Below are 19,701 nucleotides of genomic sequence, written 5' to 3' on the forward strand. Positions count from 1 at the left end.
AATTGTTGTTTCTCCTTAGCTTCTTCTAACAATTTTTCAGTCTTTTCTTGTCTTTCTTTTCTTCCAGAAACAGAGACAGAGGTTTATTTAGGAAAGTAGACACATAATCAAGGGACAATGGAGGCAGTCTCAAAAGAAAGATGGTTTTGGGGTAAAGCAAGGAATTCACACTCAAGGGAGAACATGGGCCATCTCCAGAGGAAAAGATAGCCTTCTAGTCTTTCTTGATCTTGGTACTTCATGACTACTGGCCAATTATTTTGTTGGATGTTTCTCTGTATCTTCTTATGATTGAATAATTTTTGAAAAATTTTTGGCAAGAATACCACTGAAATGGTGTGTCCTTGGTACATCATCACATGGGCTTCATATTGATAGCTCTTTTTACTGGCCATGTTGACCATGATCATTTGAGTAAGGTAGCTTCTGCTGAATTTCTGTATCCATCATGAGCTTCTGAAAGATGGCCAATAAGAAAATATATTAAGAATATTCTCACACTTAAATATGAGAGTAGAAAATATTTATAAATAGTTTAGTCAAATTCTAAATTAGAAATCAAATTCCTATAAAAATTGTGAAGACATAGCTTGGTTTTCTTCTAGCTTTAAGTGTTGTTACTTAGGAAATCAGTGCTGTTCAAATTGTTTCTTAATTATGGAAGTTAGTTTTTCCCCTCTGGATGTTATAGCAAGTTCTACTTGTCCTTGATATTCTCACATTTCAAAGTGATATGAGTCTGACTTTATACCTTGTGGATAGGTATTTGGGTGGATCCTTTAGATGGGAAACTCATAGTCTTCAGTTTTAAGATATTATCTTTTTTGTTGATTTCCCCTTTACTGTTTTCTTCTCTAGAATTGTTTTATTACTGAGATACTGGACCTCCTGGATCATCAGTTCTCTTAATTCTCTTGTATTTTCTTTCCTATTTTTCATTTTCCTTGAATTTAGAGTTGTATTCTAACTCTTCTGTTGAGGCTTTTTATATGTATCTGTATGATATTGGGGATTAAACTCAGGGCTTGGCATGCTAGGCAAGTTTTTATATTTTATTTTGAGATGGTTGGGCCACCACTTCCAACATTGTATTGAGATTTAACATAGTTTCTTCTCAGCAAAATAAACAATCTGTCAGGTGAAGAGAGCCTACATCCTTGGAGCAAATTTTTTTATCCCTCACAATCAGATAGAACACTAATCTCTAGGTTATATAAAGAACTCAAAAAGCTAAGCACCAAAAAAACAAATAACCCAATCAATAAATGGGCCAAGGACCTGAACAGAGACTTCTCAGAAGAGAATATACAATTAATCAACAAATATATGGAAAAATGCTCATCTTCTCTAGTGATCAGAGAAATGCAAATCAAAACTACTCCTTAGAGTAGTTTTGATTTGCAAAGATATCATCTCACTCCAGTCAGAATGGGAGCTATTATGAAGACAGACAGCAATAAGTGTTGGCGAGGATGTGAGGAAAAAGGTACACTCATACATTGGTTGGTGGGACTACAAATTGGTGCAAATATGGAAAGCAGTATGGAGATTCCTTGGAAAACTGGGAGTGGAACCACCATTTGACCCAGCTATCCCTTTCTTGGACTATGCCAAAGGACTTAAAAACTGCATACTACAGGGATACAGCCACATCAATGTTTATAGCAGCACAATTCACAATAGCTAAACTGTGGAGCCAACTTAGATGCCCTTCAGTGGATGAATGGATAAAAAAATGTGGCATATATACACAATGGAATTTTACTGAGCAATAAAAGAGAATAAAATCATGGCATTTGCAGGTAAATAGAGGAATTTGGAGAAGATAATGCTAAGTGAAGTTAGCCAATCCCAAAAATACAAATGCCAAATGTTATCTGTGATATAAAGTAGCTGATTTATAGTGGAGTAGGGATGGGGAACAAGGGAGGAATAAATGAACTCTAGTTAGGGCAGAGGGGTTGGAGGGTAAGTGAGAGGGCATGGGGTTAGAAATAATGGTGGAATGAGATGGACCTCATTATCCAAAGTACATGTATGAAGACACGAATTAGTATGAATATGCTTTGCATGCAACCAGAGATATGAACACTTGTACTCTATATGTGTGATATGAATTATAATGCATTCTGCTATCATATATAAATTTTAAAAAATAGTAATTAACAAAAGAATACCAAAAAAACAAATAACCCAGCCAATATATGGGCAAAGAAATGAAACAGACACTTCATAAAAGTAGAAATACGGATGGCCAACAAAGATATAAGAAAATGTTCAAAAATCTCTGGCAATTAAAGAAATGAAAATTAAAACTACACTGAAATTCCATCTCACTCTAATCAGAATGGCAATTATGAAGAACACAAGTAACAATAAATGTTGGCAAGGATGTTGGAGAAAAGGTATACTCATATATTGCTGGTTGGACTGCAAATTGGTGCAACCACTTTAGAAAACAATATGGAGATTCCTCTGAAAACTTGAAAAGGAAGCATCATTTGACCCAGTTATTCCGCTCTTCAGAATATGAGGACTTAAAATCAGCATACTATAGCGGCCACATCAATGTTTATAGCAGCTCAATTCATAATAGCTGAACTAAGGAACCAACCTAGGTGCCCTTCCACATATGAGTGGATAAAGAAAATGTGGTGTATATACACAGTGGGATATTATTCAGCCATAAAGAAGAATGACTTTATGACTTTTGCCAGTAAATGGATGGATCTGGAGACTTTTGTGCTAGGTGAACTAAGCCAATCCCAGAAAACCAAAGACCGAATTTTCTCTCTGATATGTGGATGCTGACACACAATACGGGGTGGGGGTGGGGGAATAGAAGTTCATTGGATTAGACAAAGGGGGAGGAAGGGAAGAGAAGGAGGATGGGAATAGGAGAAACAGTAGAATGAATCCGGCATAGCTTCCCCATGTTCATATATGAATACGTGACAAGTGGTATTCCACATCATGTACAACCACAAGTATGGGATCCTAATTAGAATAATTTATATTCCATGGGTGTATACTATGCCAAAATATACTGTACTATCATGTATATCTAAAAAAGAATAAAAAATAAAACTGCAGAGGTCAATAAAAAATTAATATTTAATAACCCTAAGAAGTTTTGAGGTCTAAGATAATATAGCTAGTTATTCCTTATTTTGTTCACACTACCTGGACCATCATCTTGCTAAGTCCTGATAACTCTCCAACTCTTAAATACTTAATCCTTAGAAGGACCTTCCATGAGCCTATGGGCCATACTAATTGTCATTCTTTTTTTTTTCTCTTTATATGACTTGTGATTTTGGTAGGGGGGCAGTACTAAGGATTGAACCCAGGGATGCTTAACCACTGAGCCACATCTCCAGCCATTTCTTAAAAAATATTTTTTTAGAGACAATCTCTCATTGAGTTGGTTAGGACCTTTATATTAAGTTGATGAGGCTGACCTTGAACTCATGATCTTCCTGCCTCAGATAATAGGTGTGTGCCATGCACCTGGCGTGACTCATGATTTTAATTACTTTTTCAGGTCCCCCCCCCCCATTAGACTGTATACTCATGAAAGCAGGGCCACTTTGCACAACTTCTTACTAGGCCCAGCACTGTCAGATCAACACTAAATAATGGTTGGGTGACAGTTAACTATTTAGTAGCAAATCAAAAATTTATGTTCTATACTTCTTAAAGATATCTAATGAAGGACTTGCTTGCTTTATTTCTGCACATGCTACTTTCTTATGATCCCAATAGTCAATGGACTCACTTTTCATGTGTTTTTATTAAAAAAAAAAAAGAAAAAATCGGCCTAATCAGTCTACTTTTCTTTTTTGATATTAGGTGGTAATTGAGACTCTGTCAGTGGGAGCAACCATGCTGTTACCTCCCTTACGAGAACGGATGGAATTACTTCATTCTCTTTTACCCCAAGGACCTGATAGATGGGAAAGCTTATCTAAAGGACAGGTAAGCCTTTGCATGGATCTGTGTAAACTAGTAATATCACAAATAATTGAGAGGAAAAAAAAAGCTAATCAACTGCAATGTGTTCATGGAGTAGAACTTGATAGATATGGCAAAATCCTAGTTATTTAATGTTATTTATTGGAAGAATTCTCAGCTGTCTAGTGACTTCACGTGAAACAGGTGATAATTCATTAAATTATTGGGGCTAATTATTTAACTAATGACCAATTTTTTCAATGTCGATTATGGTATCAAGCCCAAGATCCTTTGGTTTTTTTGGTAGTATGCTGAATTGAAATCCAGGACATGTGCTACTACTGTTGGTTCTAAGCCCAGAATGTTGTTTGAAATTATTTGTCTAAAAGGTAAAAGATGATATAAAGAAAAATTATTTTAGGATATGAATATGCTTATTATTTTCATTTTTATTGTCTTAAGTGCATTAAAATAAGCATATTTTGTTGAATTGAGTAGAAGAATCAGTTGTAGAAGTACATATTTGAGGAGCAAAGTGGTAAAAACTGATAATATAATATCCATGTGGTCTTGACAATCATACATTTGAATCAGATGGGATATAATTTCTCATTTTTCTGAGTGTACAGGTTGTAGAATCACATTGGTCATGCAGTCATTGTACTGTCATATGTAACTAATTAAAACAAATTAAAAAATTAAAAAATAATAATATCCATATGGTTATGCTTTCCAGTGAGTAGTTTGCATTGGTTTAGATTTCAAGTGATTTATTTTAAACAACAGAATAAGTAGTTATCATTGGTAGTTCTGTAGAGTAACATACTTATTTGTTGGCATTTCCTACTCCTATCTACATATAGTACTTATGCACAGTATGCCATGTTAGCTTACAGTTTTAGGTTTTATAATGAAGAATGAAATAAAAATCTGTAAGTTGCATTTTCATGAATGGTATTAATTAGTTAATTTTTATTATAACTGTACACTTCATGAAGATTACTATTTAGCTGGGCTATTAGGTGGATTAGTTAGCATGATTGGTATAGTTTTATTTCTTCTAGGATCCTTTGTTTTAAAAAATATTTATTTTTTAGTTTTAGATGAACACAATATCTTTATTTTATTTTTATGTGGTGCTGAGAATCGAACCCAGTGCCTCACGTGTGCTAGGCGAGCTCGCTACCACTTGAGCCACATCCCCACCCACTCCCAGGATCGTTTTTTTTTTTTTTTTGTTAATTCTAATGCATCTCAGGCTAATTATGTGTTCCTATTTCATTGTTCTTTAGAGAATGCAACTGGATATCATTTTGACAAGTTTGCAAGATCATACCCATGTAGCCTCCTTACTTGGCTATAGTTCACCCTCTGATGCTGCTGACCTCTCTTCTGTGTGTACTAGCTATGGAAACCTGTCAGATCAGTCTTATGGCACTCAGAGCTGCCATCCAGATACCCATTTGGCTGAAATTTTGATGAAGACCCTCTTAAGAAATTTAGGATTTTATACAGTAAGTTACTTTTTCATTATAGTAATAAAAAAAAAGTATGAAGGGATAAGAGTCTTTTCAAGTCAAGATATTTTGACATTTAAACACAACAGTTCATGAATTCATGTAAATGAAACTTTAATCCCACCTCCCCAAAGAGGGAAACATGGGTGTCAGGTTTTCTAAAATACTGTGGGAGCCAAATGATACGTAATTGACAATTATAAAGAGATTTATAGTAGAATCTTACCAAACTTTTTTCTTATTAATTGAGAAGAATAAACAGATATAAATAGACAAAAAAATTTTTTAAAAATAATAATGAGCAAGGGATTAACTTTACTCAGATAAAATCTTAAAATTAAACAATGCATTTGGTTCTAATAGTCTAGTCAGTTGGAGAGTAAATAGTGGGCCCCATAGCTTTCCCTGTATTATGAAACTGTTAATTCTTACCTGTGGTGTTTCTTAAATCTTTCCATTTTTTTCTAGTCCATTTCTTCAGACCATCATAATCTCTATAATAATAAGGCTATTATAAACCATTATAGCAATTTCTCTCTAGTTCAGTATCTAGAATCATACATTTTATTTAATTTTTATGTCTCTAGTTCACTTATTTCCTTTATAATTAGAAAAAAATTTAATTAAGAATTATGTTAAAAATCCACAACGTGAAAATAAAATCTACATTGTTTTAGTTGTACTGTTTTCCTTTTTCTTGTTTTCTATTTTCAAAATTTCTGTAGTGAAGCATGTATTACTTGTTTTTTTTAATTGGAAAAACAAATTAAAATTGTTTGATGAATTTTACTATCTAATAGCTAATAGCATAAGGATTACAACAAAGATTTAAACATTGATGGGAAAAAGTAGACAATGACTTATTAAATTAGAATCATTTGTGGTAGGGCATCACTTTGATTTTCAAATTTTTAAAAGTAATCTTCATTTTTTGTCATTTTAGGATCAAGCATTTGGAGAGCTAGAAAAGAATAGTGATAAATTTCTACTTGGAACATCATCATCAGAGAACAGTCAGCCTGCTCATCTTCATGAACTGCTGTGTTCATTACAGAAACAGCTGTTGGCATTTTGCCATATTAATAACATCAGTGAGGTACATGATTTTTTGCCTTTTATGGTGATCCATCAGGGACCTTGAAAGTCAGATATTTGGTTATGCCATAATATTTTTGTAATTTTTGAATCTGTCTTTCTTTCTGGTACTGGGGATTGAACCCAGGGGTGCTTTACCACTGAGCCACATCCTCAGCCATTTTTAGTTTGAGACAGGGTCTTGCTAAGTTTCTGGTACTAGCCTCAAACTTATGATCCTCCTGCTTCAGCTTCCCAAGTTTCTGGGATTACAGAATAATATTATTATTCTGCCATTGCACCATACTGTACTTAAATCCTTCAAAGTAGTAATTAGGGACTTCTTTCTCTTCAGAACTCAAGCAGTGTGGCATTGCTTCATAAACATCTTCAGCTCTTGTTGCCTCATGCCACAGATATTTATTCACGTTCTGCAAATTTGCTGAAAGAAAGTCCTTGGAATGGCAGTGTTGGAGATAAGTTAAGAGGTAAGTTTAGTATTAAATTTCACATTTAATTGGTGGTTAAGGTAGTTAAAAAGGAAGACTCAATAGTCTTTCTAAAGCCTTAAGAGGGTCTGAAGCCTGTGAGTGGAAGAGGAATGACCTTGAAACTTCTTTCTGTTAAAGATCCTTTTGTATTAATATGCACTCCCACCAACAATGTGTATGTGTATGTCTACCACCCCCACATCCTTGTCAGCAGTTATTGTTATTTGTATTCTTGATGGTTGCCATTATAACTGGAGTGAGATGAAATATCAGTGTAGTTTATTTTTTTAGTTGTAGATGGCCATAATACTTTTACTCATTCATTCATTCATTTATTTATTTACTGTGCTGAGGATTGAACCCAGTGCCTCAAATGTGCCAGGCAACGCTCTATCACTGAGCTACAATATATAGCCCCTCAATATAGTTTTGATTTGCATTTCCCTGGCTTCTCAGGATGTTGGACATTTTTTCATGTATTTGTTGGCTATTTGTATTTTTTCTTTTGAGAAATGTCTGTTTAGATCATTTGCCCATTTATTGTCTGGGATACTTGGATTTTTTTTTTTTTTGGTGGTAATTTTTTTAACTTCTTTATATATTCTGAATATTAATTCCTTGTCAGAAGATTAACTGGCAGACTTTTCCCCATTTTGTAGGTTCTCTCTTTATGCCCTTTGCTGTACAGAAGCTTTTTAATTTGAAGCCACCCCACTTGTTGATTCTTGCCTTTAGAGTCTTCTTAAGGAAGTTGTTGCCTTTTGGAGTGTTGATGCTATGTTTTCTTCTAGTAGTTGTAGTGTTTCTGGTCTAATTTCTAGGTCTTTGATCAAGTTTGAGTTACTTTTGTGGCAGAGAGAGAGGGATCTAGTTTCATTCTTCTACATATGGATATCCAGTTTCCCCAGCACCATTTGTTTTAAAAAACCCATCTTTTCTCCAATGTATGTTTTTGATGCCTTTGTCAAAGACCAGATTGCTGTAACTATATGGATTTGTCTGTGTGATTTCTATTCCTTTGGTCTTCTTGTCTATTTTTATGCTAATACCAGGTTGTTGTTTTTTTATTGGGACTGCAAGTTAGTATAACCACTGTGGAAAGAATATGGAGATTCCTCAAAAGGCTAAGAAAGAACCACCATATTTATGACCCTGATATCTCACTCCTTGGCATTTATTCAATAGAACTGTAATCAGTATACTGTTGTAATCCATGCGAACCAGTGTTTATCACAATTCATAATAGCCAAGTTGTGGAACCATCCTAGGTGTCCATCAAAGAATGAATGGATAAAGAAACTGTGGTATATATATGATGGAGTTTTACTCAGCCATAAAGAAGAATGAAATTATGTTATTTGCTGATAAATGGATGGAACTTGAGAATATCATGCTAAGAAAAATAAGCCAGATTTAGAAAGTCAAGGGCTGCACGTTTTCTCTGTTTGTGTTTCTCTCCAGCTAGAGAGAAATAAGGGGGAAAAAAGAGGGGGAGATATCATGGATATAAAAAGGGAAAAAGTAGAGCAGAGGATGGGGCCCCAGGGGAATAGAGGATAGGTTGGTAAGGGGTACCAACTGTGTAATGAAAATGACCAACTTACATGCATATATGAAAATATCACAATGAATTCTACTTTTGTGTATAACTATAATCTACCAATTAAAAAATAAATAGAAGGAAATTCAGTAAGTAGAGGAGGGAGATCAAACAGAGGGAGGAGGAGAGAAAAAGAAGTACTAGGAATTGAGAAGCAGCAAACTATGTTATATGCATTTATAATTATATCAAAGTGAACCCAACTATTATGTATAAGTATAATGTACTAATAAAAACATTGAAAAGCTATCCTTTTGATCTTGGTTTAGGGGTAATGGTAGCACTGATTGTTCTTAAGAAAGAAATTCTAATTGGCAAGGCAGGGACTTAATTTAAAGACATTGGATGCTATAAACTCAGAAACATCAGTTTTAAATGACATAAAGTGAAATGCTTTTATCTACTATTTCTCTTTCTTAACCTTTGTCATTGTTCCTTTTTCCTATTTGAAATGCTTTCTTCTGTGGCCTACTTTGTAGTCACAGGTCTGTCTTTTCCCATGTCTTTGACCATTGTTTTTTTGTGGGTTCTTGTAGGCCTCTTCATTGGACATGACTGTTAATGTTGAGGACCCTCTGAATTCTGTTTTAAGCTCTTTTTTTTCTTCCTGAATAGACTTGTCTAATCTAAGTAATGTTTTTAACCATAATATGTATGTTAATGACTCCCATATCTGTATCTAGCTAAAAACTTTCATGAGCACTAAAGCCTTTATCTTGTTGCCTACCTGTATTTTTTCTTGCTTGTCCAAAATACAACTAATAATTTAGTATGTATGACCTTAACCAAATAAACTCTGATGTTTTCCTGATGATAAAGAAAGAAACAAACTGAAAAACTCAAATTACTGCTTTTAGGTACCTCCATTTGTCTGTTCCACAAGCATCTGAAACATTTTAATTTTTTTCAACTTGATAATGAAAAATTTTATTTTTATACATAAAGTTGGATGAAAACCATTACTAGTTCTATTAAAGAAAATCCAAAGGGCTGGGATTGTGGCTCAGCAGTAGAGTACTCACCTAGTACGGGCGGGACCCAGGTTCAATCCTCAGCACCACATAAAAATAAAGGCATTGTGTTGTGTTCATCTACACCTAAAAAATAAATATTAAAAAAAAAAGAAAATCCAACATTTCAACTGCAAAGTATAGTAATTATATCGACTCATTAAATACTATTTAAGCTTCTAAAACACAATTTGAAATACTTGTTTAATTTCAGTACATTGGATTCAGGTATGCATGTTATATGCATCAAGGCTAGATTACAAATTAACTTAGTCATCATCGTCTTTATTATGTTTTGTTTTCAATGCATTTGATGATTTATTGGCAGTATTTTGTGATGATACCAGATTAGTGGGAATAAGAGTGTTTTTGGACCCAAGTAATGATGAATTAATAAGAACATTCTGAATTGCTGATTTTGTAGGAATTGATGATCTTTCAGCAGAGAACTGTGAGGCAACCATCTTTATTGCAAACCTTTGCCCTATAAGAGATATTGGAATCTTTAATTGAAACAGACATGGTTTGTGGGGTTGATGTGCCTAGTGTGGGAGTATTTAATCTGATATTAGCTGTGGAACTGTTATTCCTGCTAAATAGATGTCTTAATTTGTATAGACTTGAGCCTATAGTTTGAAGCTGCTGAACAATATCTATCAGATTGACAGTCTAGAACCTATCTGTGGCTTGGTCAATAGCAAAGGAGTTTGGTTTCTTTGTCTTACAATATCTAATAAAATATCTCTTGAGGAAGGAAATGTAAGAGACTGGTGAGCTCAACACTAGATTGCCATTCTGCACATCATCTACATCAACCGTAGCTTTCTTTCTTTCTTTTTTTTTTTTTTTTTGGTAGCAGGGATTGAACTCCGGGGTCACTTGACCACTGAGCCACACACCAGCCCTATTTTGTATTTTATTTGGAGATAGGGTTTCACTGAGTTGCTTAGCACCTCACTTTTGTTGAGGCTGGCTTTGAATTCGCAATCCTTCTGCCTCAGCCTCCTGAGCTGCTGGGATTACAGGCAAGCACCATTATACCCAGCTCAACTGTAGCTTTCTTAGCATGGCTTGAATAAGTTTTAGCATCATCTGGAATTGTGGTCACATATTAAAAGGCAGACTCCAACACCAGATTTATAGCTCTTGCCTCTTCTGTAATCCCCATATCCTTTAGGATTTGTGTCATTATTTGTGCATTTTTTGGCATGTTTGTTGGAGAAGCCATCTTGCCTGATTCCATGATGCCTGGTGATCAAGCTTCTTGAGCTAAATCAACCACATTAATGTACTTTAGTCCTGATCTGAATGCAAGTTTTTTTTGCCTATTGTGGTTTTTCCAACTTCTAGTATACTGATGAACACAGTGTTCAAAATCAACATAATCATCACTGTGATCTAAAATTTAATGTGTTCAAACTGATGTCATATCTGAATGTTCCTTCTAGTTTCAAATGCAATGAAATATTGAAACAAATTTGATTTAAAATAAATATCCATAATTAAAAGTCATGTTTTAAGATGGTCTTAATTTTAAAAAGCAAATTTGGTTTAAAATAAATCAAAAATTTCTCTCACTAGAATGTAATCACCACAAGGCAAGAATTTTGACAGCTTTGGTAATGGCTGTTTCCCCTTTATTTAGACCAGTGTCTGGTCTTGTTGGTACTCCATATATTTTTCTTTCCAGTACTAGGAATTGAACCCAGGAATTGACCCATGCTAGGCAAGCACTGTACCACTGAGCTACATCCCCAGATTGTTCTCAATAAATATTTGAGTAAATTTTAAAATGAGGATAAATTAATGAGTGAGAAATTCATAATACATTTTAAGGAAAGAAGTTTTAATCCTTTGAATTTGTTGGTATGGAAGGTATGTATGCTATCTTACAAAATGTTTGTTGAATGTTAGTAAATTCTAGTGTGATACCAGCTACCAGGTGGGTGTTCAGCAAAGAGGTATTGAATTAGTCTACCCTGTTCCAAACTAAAGTAATATTTCTTAGGTTCTTTTTTTTCCTTTTAAGTTTATTTGAAATAATTAATTGACATTGCATTTTGCCCTCATAGATGTGATATACGTCTCAGCTGCAGGCAGCATGCTTTGTCAGATTGTTAATTCCCTGCTGTTACTCCCAGTGTCAGTGGCTCGTCCTTTATTGAGTTACCTCCTTGATCTTTTGCCACCACTTGATTGCCTTAATAGACTTCTGCCAGCTGCTGCTCTTTTAGAAGACCAAGAGCTACAGTGGCCTCTTCATGGTAAGTAAAGGTAGTTAAGAGGTTAAATAATACTTCTCAGAAAAGTTGTTCCTCTTGCATACATCATTTAAAGTCTTGACACTTGGATTTTTGGTGTAATCATAGGTATAAGATTATCTTCTAAGACTTTAGAATCTAAAGTGAGAACTGACTTGAAGCAACCAAAAAAGTTGCTAGTTATATGAGAGTTACAAAAAGTATCTTTATGATCATCAGGCTTGAGTATTGGTTCTAAGACTTCTTTTCCTTCAAAATTTGACATAGTTGAAATTGAGATGCACCTTACAATGCATAATACGAAGGCATTGTTATAATTTATTCAGCACCGTTTTTTCCTTAGAGGTACTTAAAATAATGTAGTCAATATATTTTTGTATATTGTAATCAATATATAATTTATAAAATTTGAAATAAGTATATTATTAGATTAATCAATATAGTAGATTCAACTAAAAAGTTTCATTTCTTAAAACAAAGGTTTTTCATTTTAAATCTGTTTGACAGATTTTGTTTGGACATATAGAGAGCTGATTGAATGTAAAGAATAGAAATTGAGAACCCATCTTTCAGTGCTTTTATTTTTGGGTACTTTGTAGGAAATAATATTTTGATTTTAGATATGGCATTTTAATTCACTTTTTTTATGTGGGCTGGGAAAAACTGGGAATTGAACCCATAGATTGTTTTAGCACGGAGCTACATCACCAACCCTTTTTTAAAATAAATTATTTTGAGACCGAGTCTTGTTAAGTTGCCCAAGCTGTTCTCGAACTTGGAATCTTTCTTGTCAGCCTCCCAAGTATTTGGGATTTTGGAGGTGTACTACCACTCTCAGCCTTGTTTTTTCAAATAACTGTGTTTTGGATTTTTTGATTTCTGTTTTTCTTTATATCACTATATCTTCTTAATTTTAAGTGTCTTCTTTTTTTTTTTTTTAACTGAAGAACTTTTAAAAACAAATGTACAGGGCTGGGGTTGTGGCTCAGTGGTGGAGCGCTTGCCTACCACATGTGAGGCATTGGGTTTGAGCCTGAGCACCACATAAAAAATAAACAAAATCAAGTTATAAAACAAAAAACTAAATGTACAGTTGGATGCAGTGATGCATGCCTGTAATCCCAGTGACTCAGAAGGTTGAGACAGGAGGATTGCAAGTTTGAGGCCAGCCTCAGCAACTTAGTGAGACCCTGTCTCAAAATACAAAATAAAAAGGGGGCTGGGGATGTGGCTCAAGCAGTAGCGCGCTCGCCTGGCATGTGTGTGGCCTGGAGGTTCGATCCTCAACACCACGTACAAACAAAGATGTTGTGTCCGCCGAAAACTAAAACATAAATATTAAAATTTCTCTCTCTCTGTCTCTCTTAAAAAAAAAGAAATTTCCATACAATTCATTTAAAAAAAATTAAAAGGGCAGGTGATGTAACTCAGTGGTAAAGAACCCTGGAGCTTAATTCCCAGTACTAAAAACAAAACAAAACAGAAACAAAATATGCAGTGAGAAAAAGCATAGGTGTGCATCTTAGTACAAAACAATTCTGAATTCAAGTCCTGAAAGCATTAAATAGTACTGTCACTTTAATGGATCTACTCTTATTTTGATTTTAGAGTAAGGTGCTCAAAGAGGAACTAGGAATGATAAAATTTGATCTGGAGAATAAGAACAGAATACATAGAATAATTTTGTGATAGACCATTTTAATGTTTATCTTAAAATCACTGTCTTTATGAAAGAAAATTTTATTTCAGAAAGTTTAAAGAATTTTTTTTTCTGCATCAGGAAATGAACCCAGGGCCATGTGCATGCTAGACAAGTATTCTACCACTGAGTTACATCCCCAGCAGAAATTTTTATTTAATAATACAACTTCTCTGAATGCATTTTAAATTAGCTTGGTATACCAGAAAAAATATATAGAAAGTATTATAATATATGTTTTCATTATGAAATTATTTTGCCTCATTATCTTATTATAGTATAAAATACCATGAGAAAGCTTCTAAATCTTAAATATGCCAGATAAAGACACAATTAATAATGATTTTGTCTGTAGGAGGGCCGGAAGTAATTGACCCTGCTGGTGTGCCCTTACCTCAGCCAGCTCAGTCTTGGGTGTGGCTTGTTGATCTGGAAAGGACAATTGCTCTCCTAATTGGGCGGTGTCTTGGTGGCATGCTTCAGGGCTCCCCCGTGTCTCCAGAGGAACAGGATACTGCATATTGGATGAAAACACCACTTTTCAGTGATGGTGTAGAAATGGACACACCTCAGTTAGGTAATGTGCTTCTCTGCGATTTTTAAAATGCGTTCTTGTTTGTACCTCTATTAGACATTTCTCTTATTTTGAGTTTGTGAAATAGAAAACTGATATACAGTTGCAGTATTAGCAACTGTCTGAGACTGTAACTTGGAGCCCACAGAAGAAAACAATTATATCTTGCAGCATGGTATAGTGAAAAGAGCCCCCTAAACTAAGAAAATGTGGGTCTGGTTCTACTCTGTTATCTTTTTACTCATTTTGAGCAAGGTATTTAACTCATAAAAATAGAGAAAATGCTTGATTTATTTTGTTCTGAAGCTTAGGGGTTGTAAACTCTCTCATAGAATGTAAAGTACTGAAGGAGTACCTGTTGTGACTTAACCATTGCCTATTTTTTCAAATACCCCTCAGATGTGTGTGGCAGTCTTTTCTCTCTCTCCATTTGTAATATCTATGGTCTATGGGTTTTCCTTTTCTACCTCATCTCTCACTTCTCTGTGTTAGGACTTATCCAGTACTCCAACAGATGATCTACTTGTTTTATGTAAGCTTAGTCCTTTAATCTTTCTGGACCTCTGATTTTGAATCTATTAAATAATGAGTTATATTAATCTATATAGTCTTATTAGATCTAAAACTCGTTTCTTGATAAGAGAAACTGAGTGTTCACAAAGGAAAGTCTGAAGAGAGGGAGAAGAATTGTGGAAGGGAAAAAGGGAAGGGAGAGAATAAAGGAGGGAGGAGAAAAGAAAAGAAAGAAATCTAAGACAAAATGAGAGAAAGATTCTCCTTTGGGAATTGCAAGTATGAAGAGTAAGATTGAGGGAAGCAGTTAAAGAATTTCTTCTTTTTCCTAATAAGAGTGTGTATTCATCATTTCATTTATGAACCAGAAAGTGAGTTGGACCATGGTTGATGAATACTAGACTGGTGTTTATGATATATTTTAATTAAAAATGTAAAATCATGTGGTGTTCAAGTGATATTTAACACAATGAAGAGAGTTTCATTGCTCTTAATGTTTACCATTCTGATAGTCCCAAATGATCTCCTGAGGAAAAAAAAGTATATCTCTTCCTTCTTCATATTTCTGTTATATTTACTTTATTCAGTTAACTGGGCTTAAATATGAAATCAATTTTAATGTTATTTTTAAATTAAAAATCATGAAATTATTAAAATGTTCTTGTTTAAATACTTATGTAAAGGAAAAAGTATTATCATAAAATTATAAATATTTAATAATTCTGTTGTATTATGGGTTAAATTGACTTTTGGGACTTGCCAACAAAACTTACCATCATTTAGAGCATTGTTTTGTGTGTTTTTAAAATAGATGAATTCTGAATGCCAGATGTTGCATTGAAAAGTTAGGAACCATCTGTACAAATATGATTGCCTATTGAAAAAAAATTGTTCATGGTATCTTTGACCTTTCTTAGATGATTTTTAACTGATAATTTTCCTTTAAGTCTAGCAAAAAAGAAAAAAAATTCAGTCTTGTCTCTTGTCCTATGGTCCCATGTTTCTCACAGAGGGTACCATTCCATTTTGAACAAGAGAGTTTTATGTTATACAGGTCTGTGCTGCACATATAGGACATTTTGTATCCTTGACCTTTGTCTGCCAAAGTGCCAGAACTCTTCCTTGAATGCCACATTCTTTAGAGGTAGTAAGTAGGGTGATGCTACCTCAAACTGAAAAACATTGAATAACTTTACCTAATAGCATCTACTTAAAATGATTTGAAGTATATAATTTCATATATGCATTAAATAAATGTGTTTATTTGTAGCAGCAAAGTTTATGAGGTTTAAAATTGGTAACTTGAAATATATATATATATATATAATTTTTTTTTTTTTTAGATAAATGTATGAGTTGCCTATTAGAAGTAGCTCTTTCAGGAAATGAAGAACAGAAGCCTTTTGATTACAAATTGCGTCCTGAAATTGCTGTCTACGTAGACTTAGCATTGGGTTGTTCTAAAGAGCCTGCCCGAAGCCTTTGGATCAGCATGCAGGATTATGCTGTTAGCAAAGGTAAAATAAAGACAATAAGGAAGTAAATATGTTGTTGACTTAGATCGCTGACTAACATATATGCAATATTTATAGGACTCACCATGTTACTTTTTCATAGGAAAAAGACATTTTTATACATAGCATTTTTTTAAGAGAGAGAGAGAGAGAGAGAGAGAGAGAGAGAGAGAGAATTTTTAAAAATATTTATTTTTCAGTTTTTGGTGGACACAACATCTTTATTTTATTTTTATGTGGTGCTGAGGATCAAACCCAGCGCCCCATGCATGCCAGGCAAGTGCATACCGCTTGAGCCACATCCCCAGCCTCATATATATAGCATTTTTAAAGTTTCTTTTGACCTTTGTGGAAAACACCCTAGGTGGTTTTTTTATATATAAGTATTCCACTTAAAGGAAACTCTCTATGTAAAAACTAAATTTATGTGATAAATCATTTTACTATTCTATGATGTTTAAATGGAGTCTGTTTAATGGGTATCTTCCCTTTCCAAGCCCTACTTTAATAACTGAAAAAAATGTGTGCTTAGAAATATAACCTCCAAACTTGATGAGTGTTTTTCTTTTTTTTTTTAAAAAAAGAGAGAACTTTTAATATTTATTTTTTAGTTTTCGGCGGACATAGCATCTTTGTTTGTATGTGAGGATCGAACCCGGGCCGCACGCATGCCAGGCGAGCGCGCTACCGCTTGAGCCACATCCCCAGTCCTTGATGAGTGTTTTCTTCATCTATAAAATACTTGACAACTTCTGAATGTTGCTAGAGATAGCAGTTTGACAATCATGAAGCTGAGGTAGGAAGAAATGAAGAACAGTTCTAGCCAACCTCTTAACTTCAACCCTGTCTCAAAAAATTTTTTTAAAAAAAGATCAGGATGTAACTCAGTGGTAGAGAATCTTCAGATTTAGTCCCTGTACCGGCTGCCCCCCAGTTATAAATTTGAGACAAGGTATACTGTTAAATATAGTACTATGCAAATTATATGGTGGTATTTCAGTTTCTAATATTTTTTAATAAAATTATTTATAAAAATTTTTAAAGAATATATTGATTTCATTGTAGATCCCATTTTCCTTTAAAGATGACTTGTACTGTTTAGAATCACATGTCTCTAGTTAATGTTCTCCATTTTATTCTCTCTTATGCCATCTTTAATTTTCTCCCATTTCTTTGGATTTTCTTCTATGATAAAAATGGTAAAAGTGAACAAAGTTGCACTTTTAATTGGCTATTTCTAAATAAAATGAATGGAGAAACATATTCAGACTTTTTTTCTGGCAGGCAGGTACCAGGGATTGAGCCCAGGGGAGCTTAGTCTTTGAACCATATCTGTATCACCCCTCCCCTTTATATAATTTTGAGACAGGGTCTTAATAAGTTGCTGAAGTCCTTGCCAAGTTGTTGAGGCTGGCTTTGAACCTGCCATCCTGCTGCCTCAGCTTCCTGAACCACTGGGATTACAGGTGTGTACCATTCATGGCTGTTATTTAGATTTTTTAAATACTGGCAAGAAGATACCTTTGAAAGTTTAATCTTCACACATGGGGCATGGGATGCATGCCTATAATCACAGAAACTCCAGAGGCTGAGGTAGAATGATTGCAAGTTCAAGGACAGACTGGGCAATACAATATAGCAAGAATGCCATCTCAAAAACAGACATTCAGGAAAAAATGTTTAATCTCATCCATTTTGTTTGTGTCCTAATCATTTTTCATTCATTCTGTTGTGTGATTCCTACCAGAAGTGGAAAAGTAAGTTAATGGAGAAGAAAAATTTACTTTCTAAGTTGTGTATTCTGATATTCTGATATTTGTCCCATTTACTTAGAAATGCAGTCAGATTTTCTTTTATCTCAAACTCACATTGTCATTTGTTACACTGCAATGAGAACTTTTAAAACCTAGATATAAATATATAGTGAGTAAAATCTTACCATTTGCTCTATTGCTTATATTATTACAGCATGAATTGCATACCTGATTAGTGGAGCCATTCTGTAGTGCTTGGAGTAAAAAGAACATAATTTTAATGAAAATGTAATAAAAGAACACATTATTTTAAAAATCACATAGGAGAATAATCCCTGCTAAATTTGTAACAGAGTCAAGGTTGTTACTATAGTTTGCTTTTCAAGATGAGTTTTAGCCTCCTTGAGGAATCCTGTGTGATTATAAATATGGCAGTTTTCACAGTAGTCAGCAGACCCATAGAAAAGATGACTTCTTAAGAATCAGATGTGGATACAATTTTTATGTGATACAGACTGTCATCCTAAAAGTCTTTGTGGGACATGAGGTTTTCTTAAAATCAGACATATTTGTATAGTCAATTTTTTCACCTATAAAATAGGTAAGTCTAATCCTACATTTTTGACCTAGGCATACATAAATGAAATGGAAAACCAAGGTGTAACATTTTATCTTTTGAGATAGGAGTATTAAGAAGAGATTAAAAAGAAATAAAATTAAGTAGAATTTGATATTTTCCAAGGATGTTTTTTGTTTGATTTTGTTTGTAAGTAGCACATGCATTTAGTAAATCTGTTATATGAACAGAGTCTACAATTACTCTGGAGATTAGTGAAAATAAACCTTCCATCTCCATTTGGAATCTACTAAATATAATGTATTTTAAAAGTGCAGTACTGATGTGCCAACATGAAATTAAAGAATGGGAAGAAAAAAACATCTGACTGGTTCTCTTTATCTCATGCTGTCATTTGGGATTCTAATTGCTTTTGCTCATTTCTCTCCAAATGTTGTTTTGTTTCTTATCTACTTTAATGTATTGGGGCTCATAGAACCTTCTTTTATGGCTTTAATTATCAGACATGTACACACATGAATAGTTTATTCAGTGTTTTTATTAGTATGTCCAACAGATAATATTCAAAATGAAACTCCTGATTCCAGCTTCCCACCCTCAAAACTGTTCTTCTGTGGTCTCTCTGTGCCAACTACATTTTATTTATTTATTTCAACTATATTTTAAATCTATTTAGATTCAACTATGACTTCTCTCTCATTCTCACATCACATATCTAATCCATTAACAAATCCTGTCAACACCTTTGAAATAATATATATGAGCTCTTCCACTTCTTATTACTTCCACTGCTCCACCATCCTTTCTCACTTGCATTATTGCAATAATAACTTTTTTGCTGTCACTATTAATTATTCTTCCACTCAGCAGTCAGAGAGCTTTTTAAAGATCTTGTCATTATCTCTGCTCAAAGCGTTCTAATGCTGATTCTCATTTTCCTGTTAGGAAAACCTGGAGGATGTGCTTTGTTCCACAGACCAATGTGATCTCATCCCTAGCCAGCTCTCTAGTGTCTTTTCCTACTACTCACTCTTGTGCATGCACTCTTCGCTCCATCTACACTGGTCTCCTTGAGCCCTCTAGCTAGATCCTCTGCCTAGTAACTTTCCTGAGGGGATACTGTTTCTACCTGGCTTCTTTCCCTACTTCAGTTAGATTTCTGC

The 19,701-nt window shown here is 34.1% G+C and overlaps 1 protein-coding gene and 1 pseudogene across 6 annotated transcripts in view; one reads left to right on the forward strand and one right to left on the reverse strand.

Annotated features, from left to right (window-relative positions):
• The window catches only part of Herc1 (HECT and RLD domain containing E3 ubiquitin protein ligase family member 1), a 185,104-nt gene that overhangs the window by 65,792 nt on the left and 99,611 nt on the right, over positions 1-19,701 (forward strand). For all 6 annotated transcript variants that reach the window (XM_078049498.1, XM_021727300.3, XM_078049495.1 and 3 more), the window contains exons 13-19: positions 3,853-3,978; positions 5,247-5,468; positions 6,415-6,567; positions 6,901-7,033; positions 11,719-11,910; positions 13,962-14,183; positions 16,037-16,210. In XM_078049498.1, the coding sequence (XP_077905624.1) occupies positions 3,853-3,978; positions 5,247-5,468; positions 6,415-6,567; positions 6,901-7,033; positions 11,719-11,910; positions 13,962-14,183; positions 16,037-16,210 (1,222 nt within the window). The remainder of the gene's footprint in view (positions 1-3,852; positions 3,979-5,246; positions 5,469-6,414; positions 6,568-6,900; positions 7,034-11,718; positions 11,911-13,961; positions 14,184-16,036; positions 16,211-19,701) is intronic.
• Positions 9,916-10,889, reverse strand: LOC101958616 (transcription initiation factor TFIID subunit 9-like; annotated as a pseudogene).

This window comes from Ictidomys tridecemlineatus, chromosome 5, assembly GCF_052094955.1.
Source record: "Ictidomys tridecemlineatus isolate mIctTri1 chromosome 5, mIctTri1.hap1, whole genome shotgun sequence".
NCBI lineage: Eukaryota > Metazoa > Chordata > Mammalia > Rodentia > Sciuridae > Ictidomys > Ictidomys tridecemlineatus.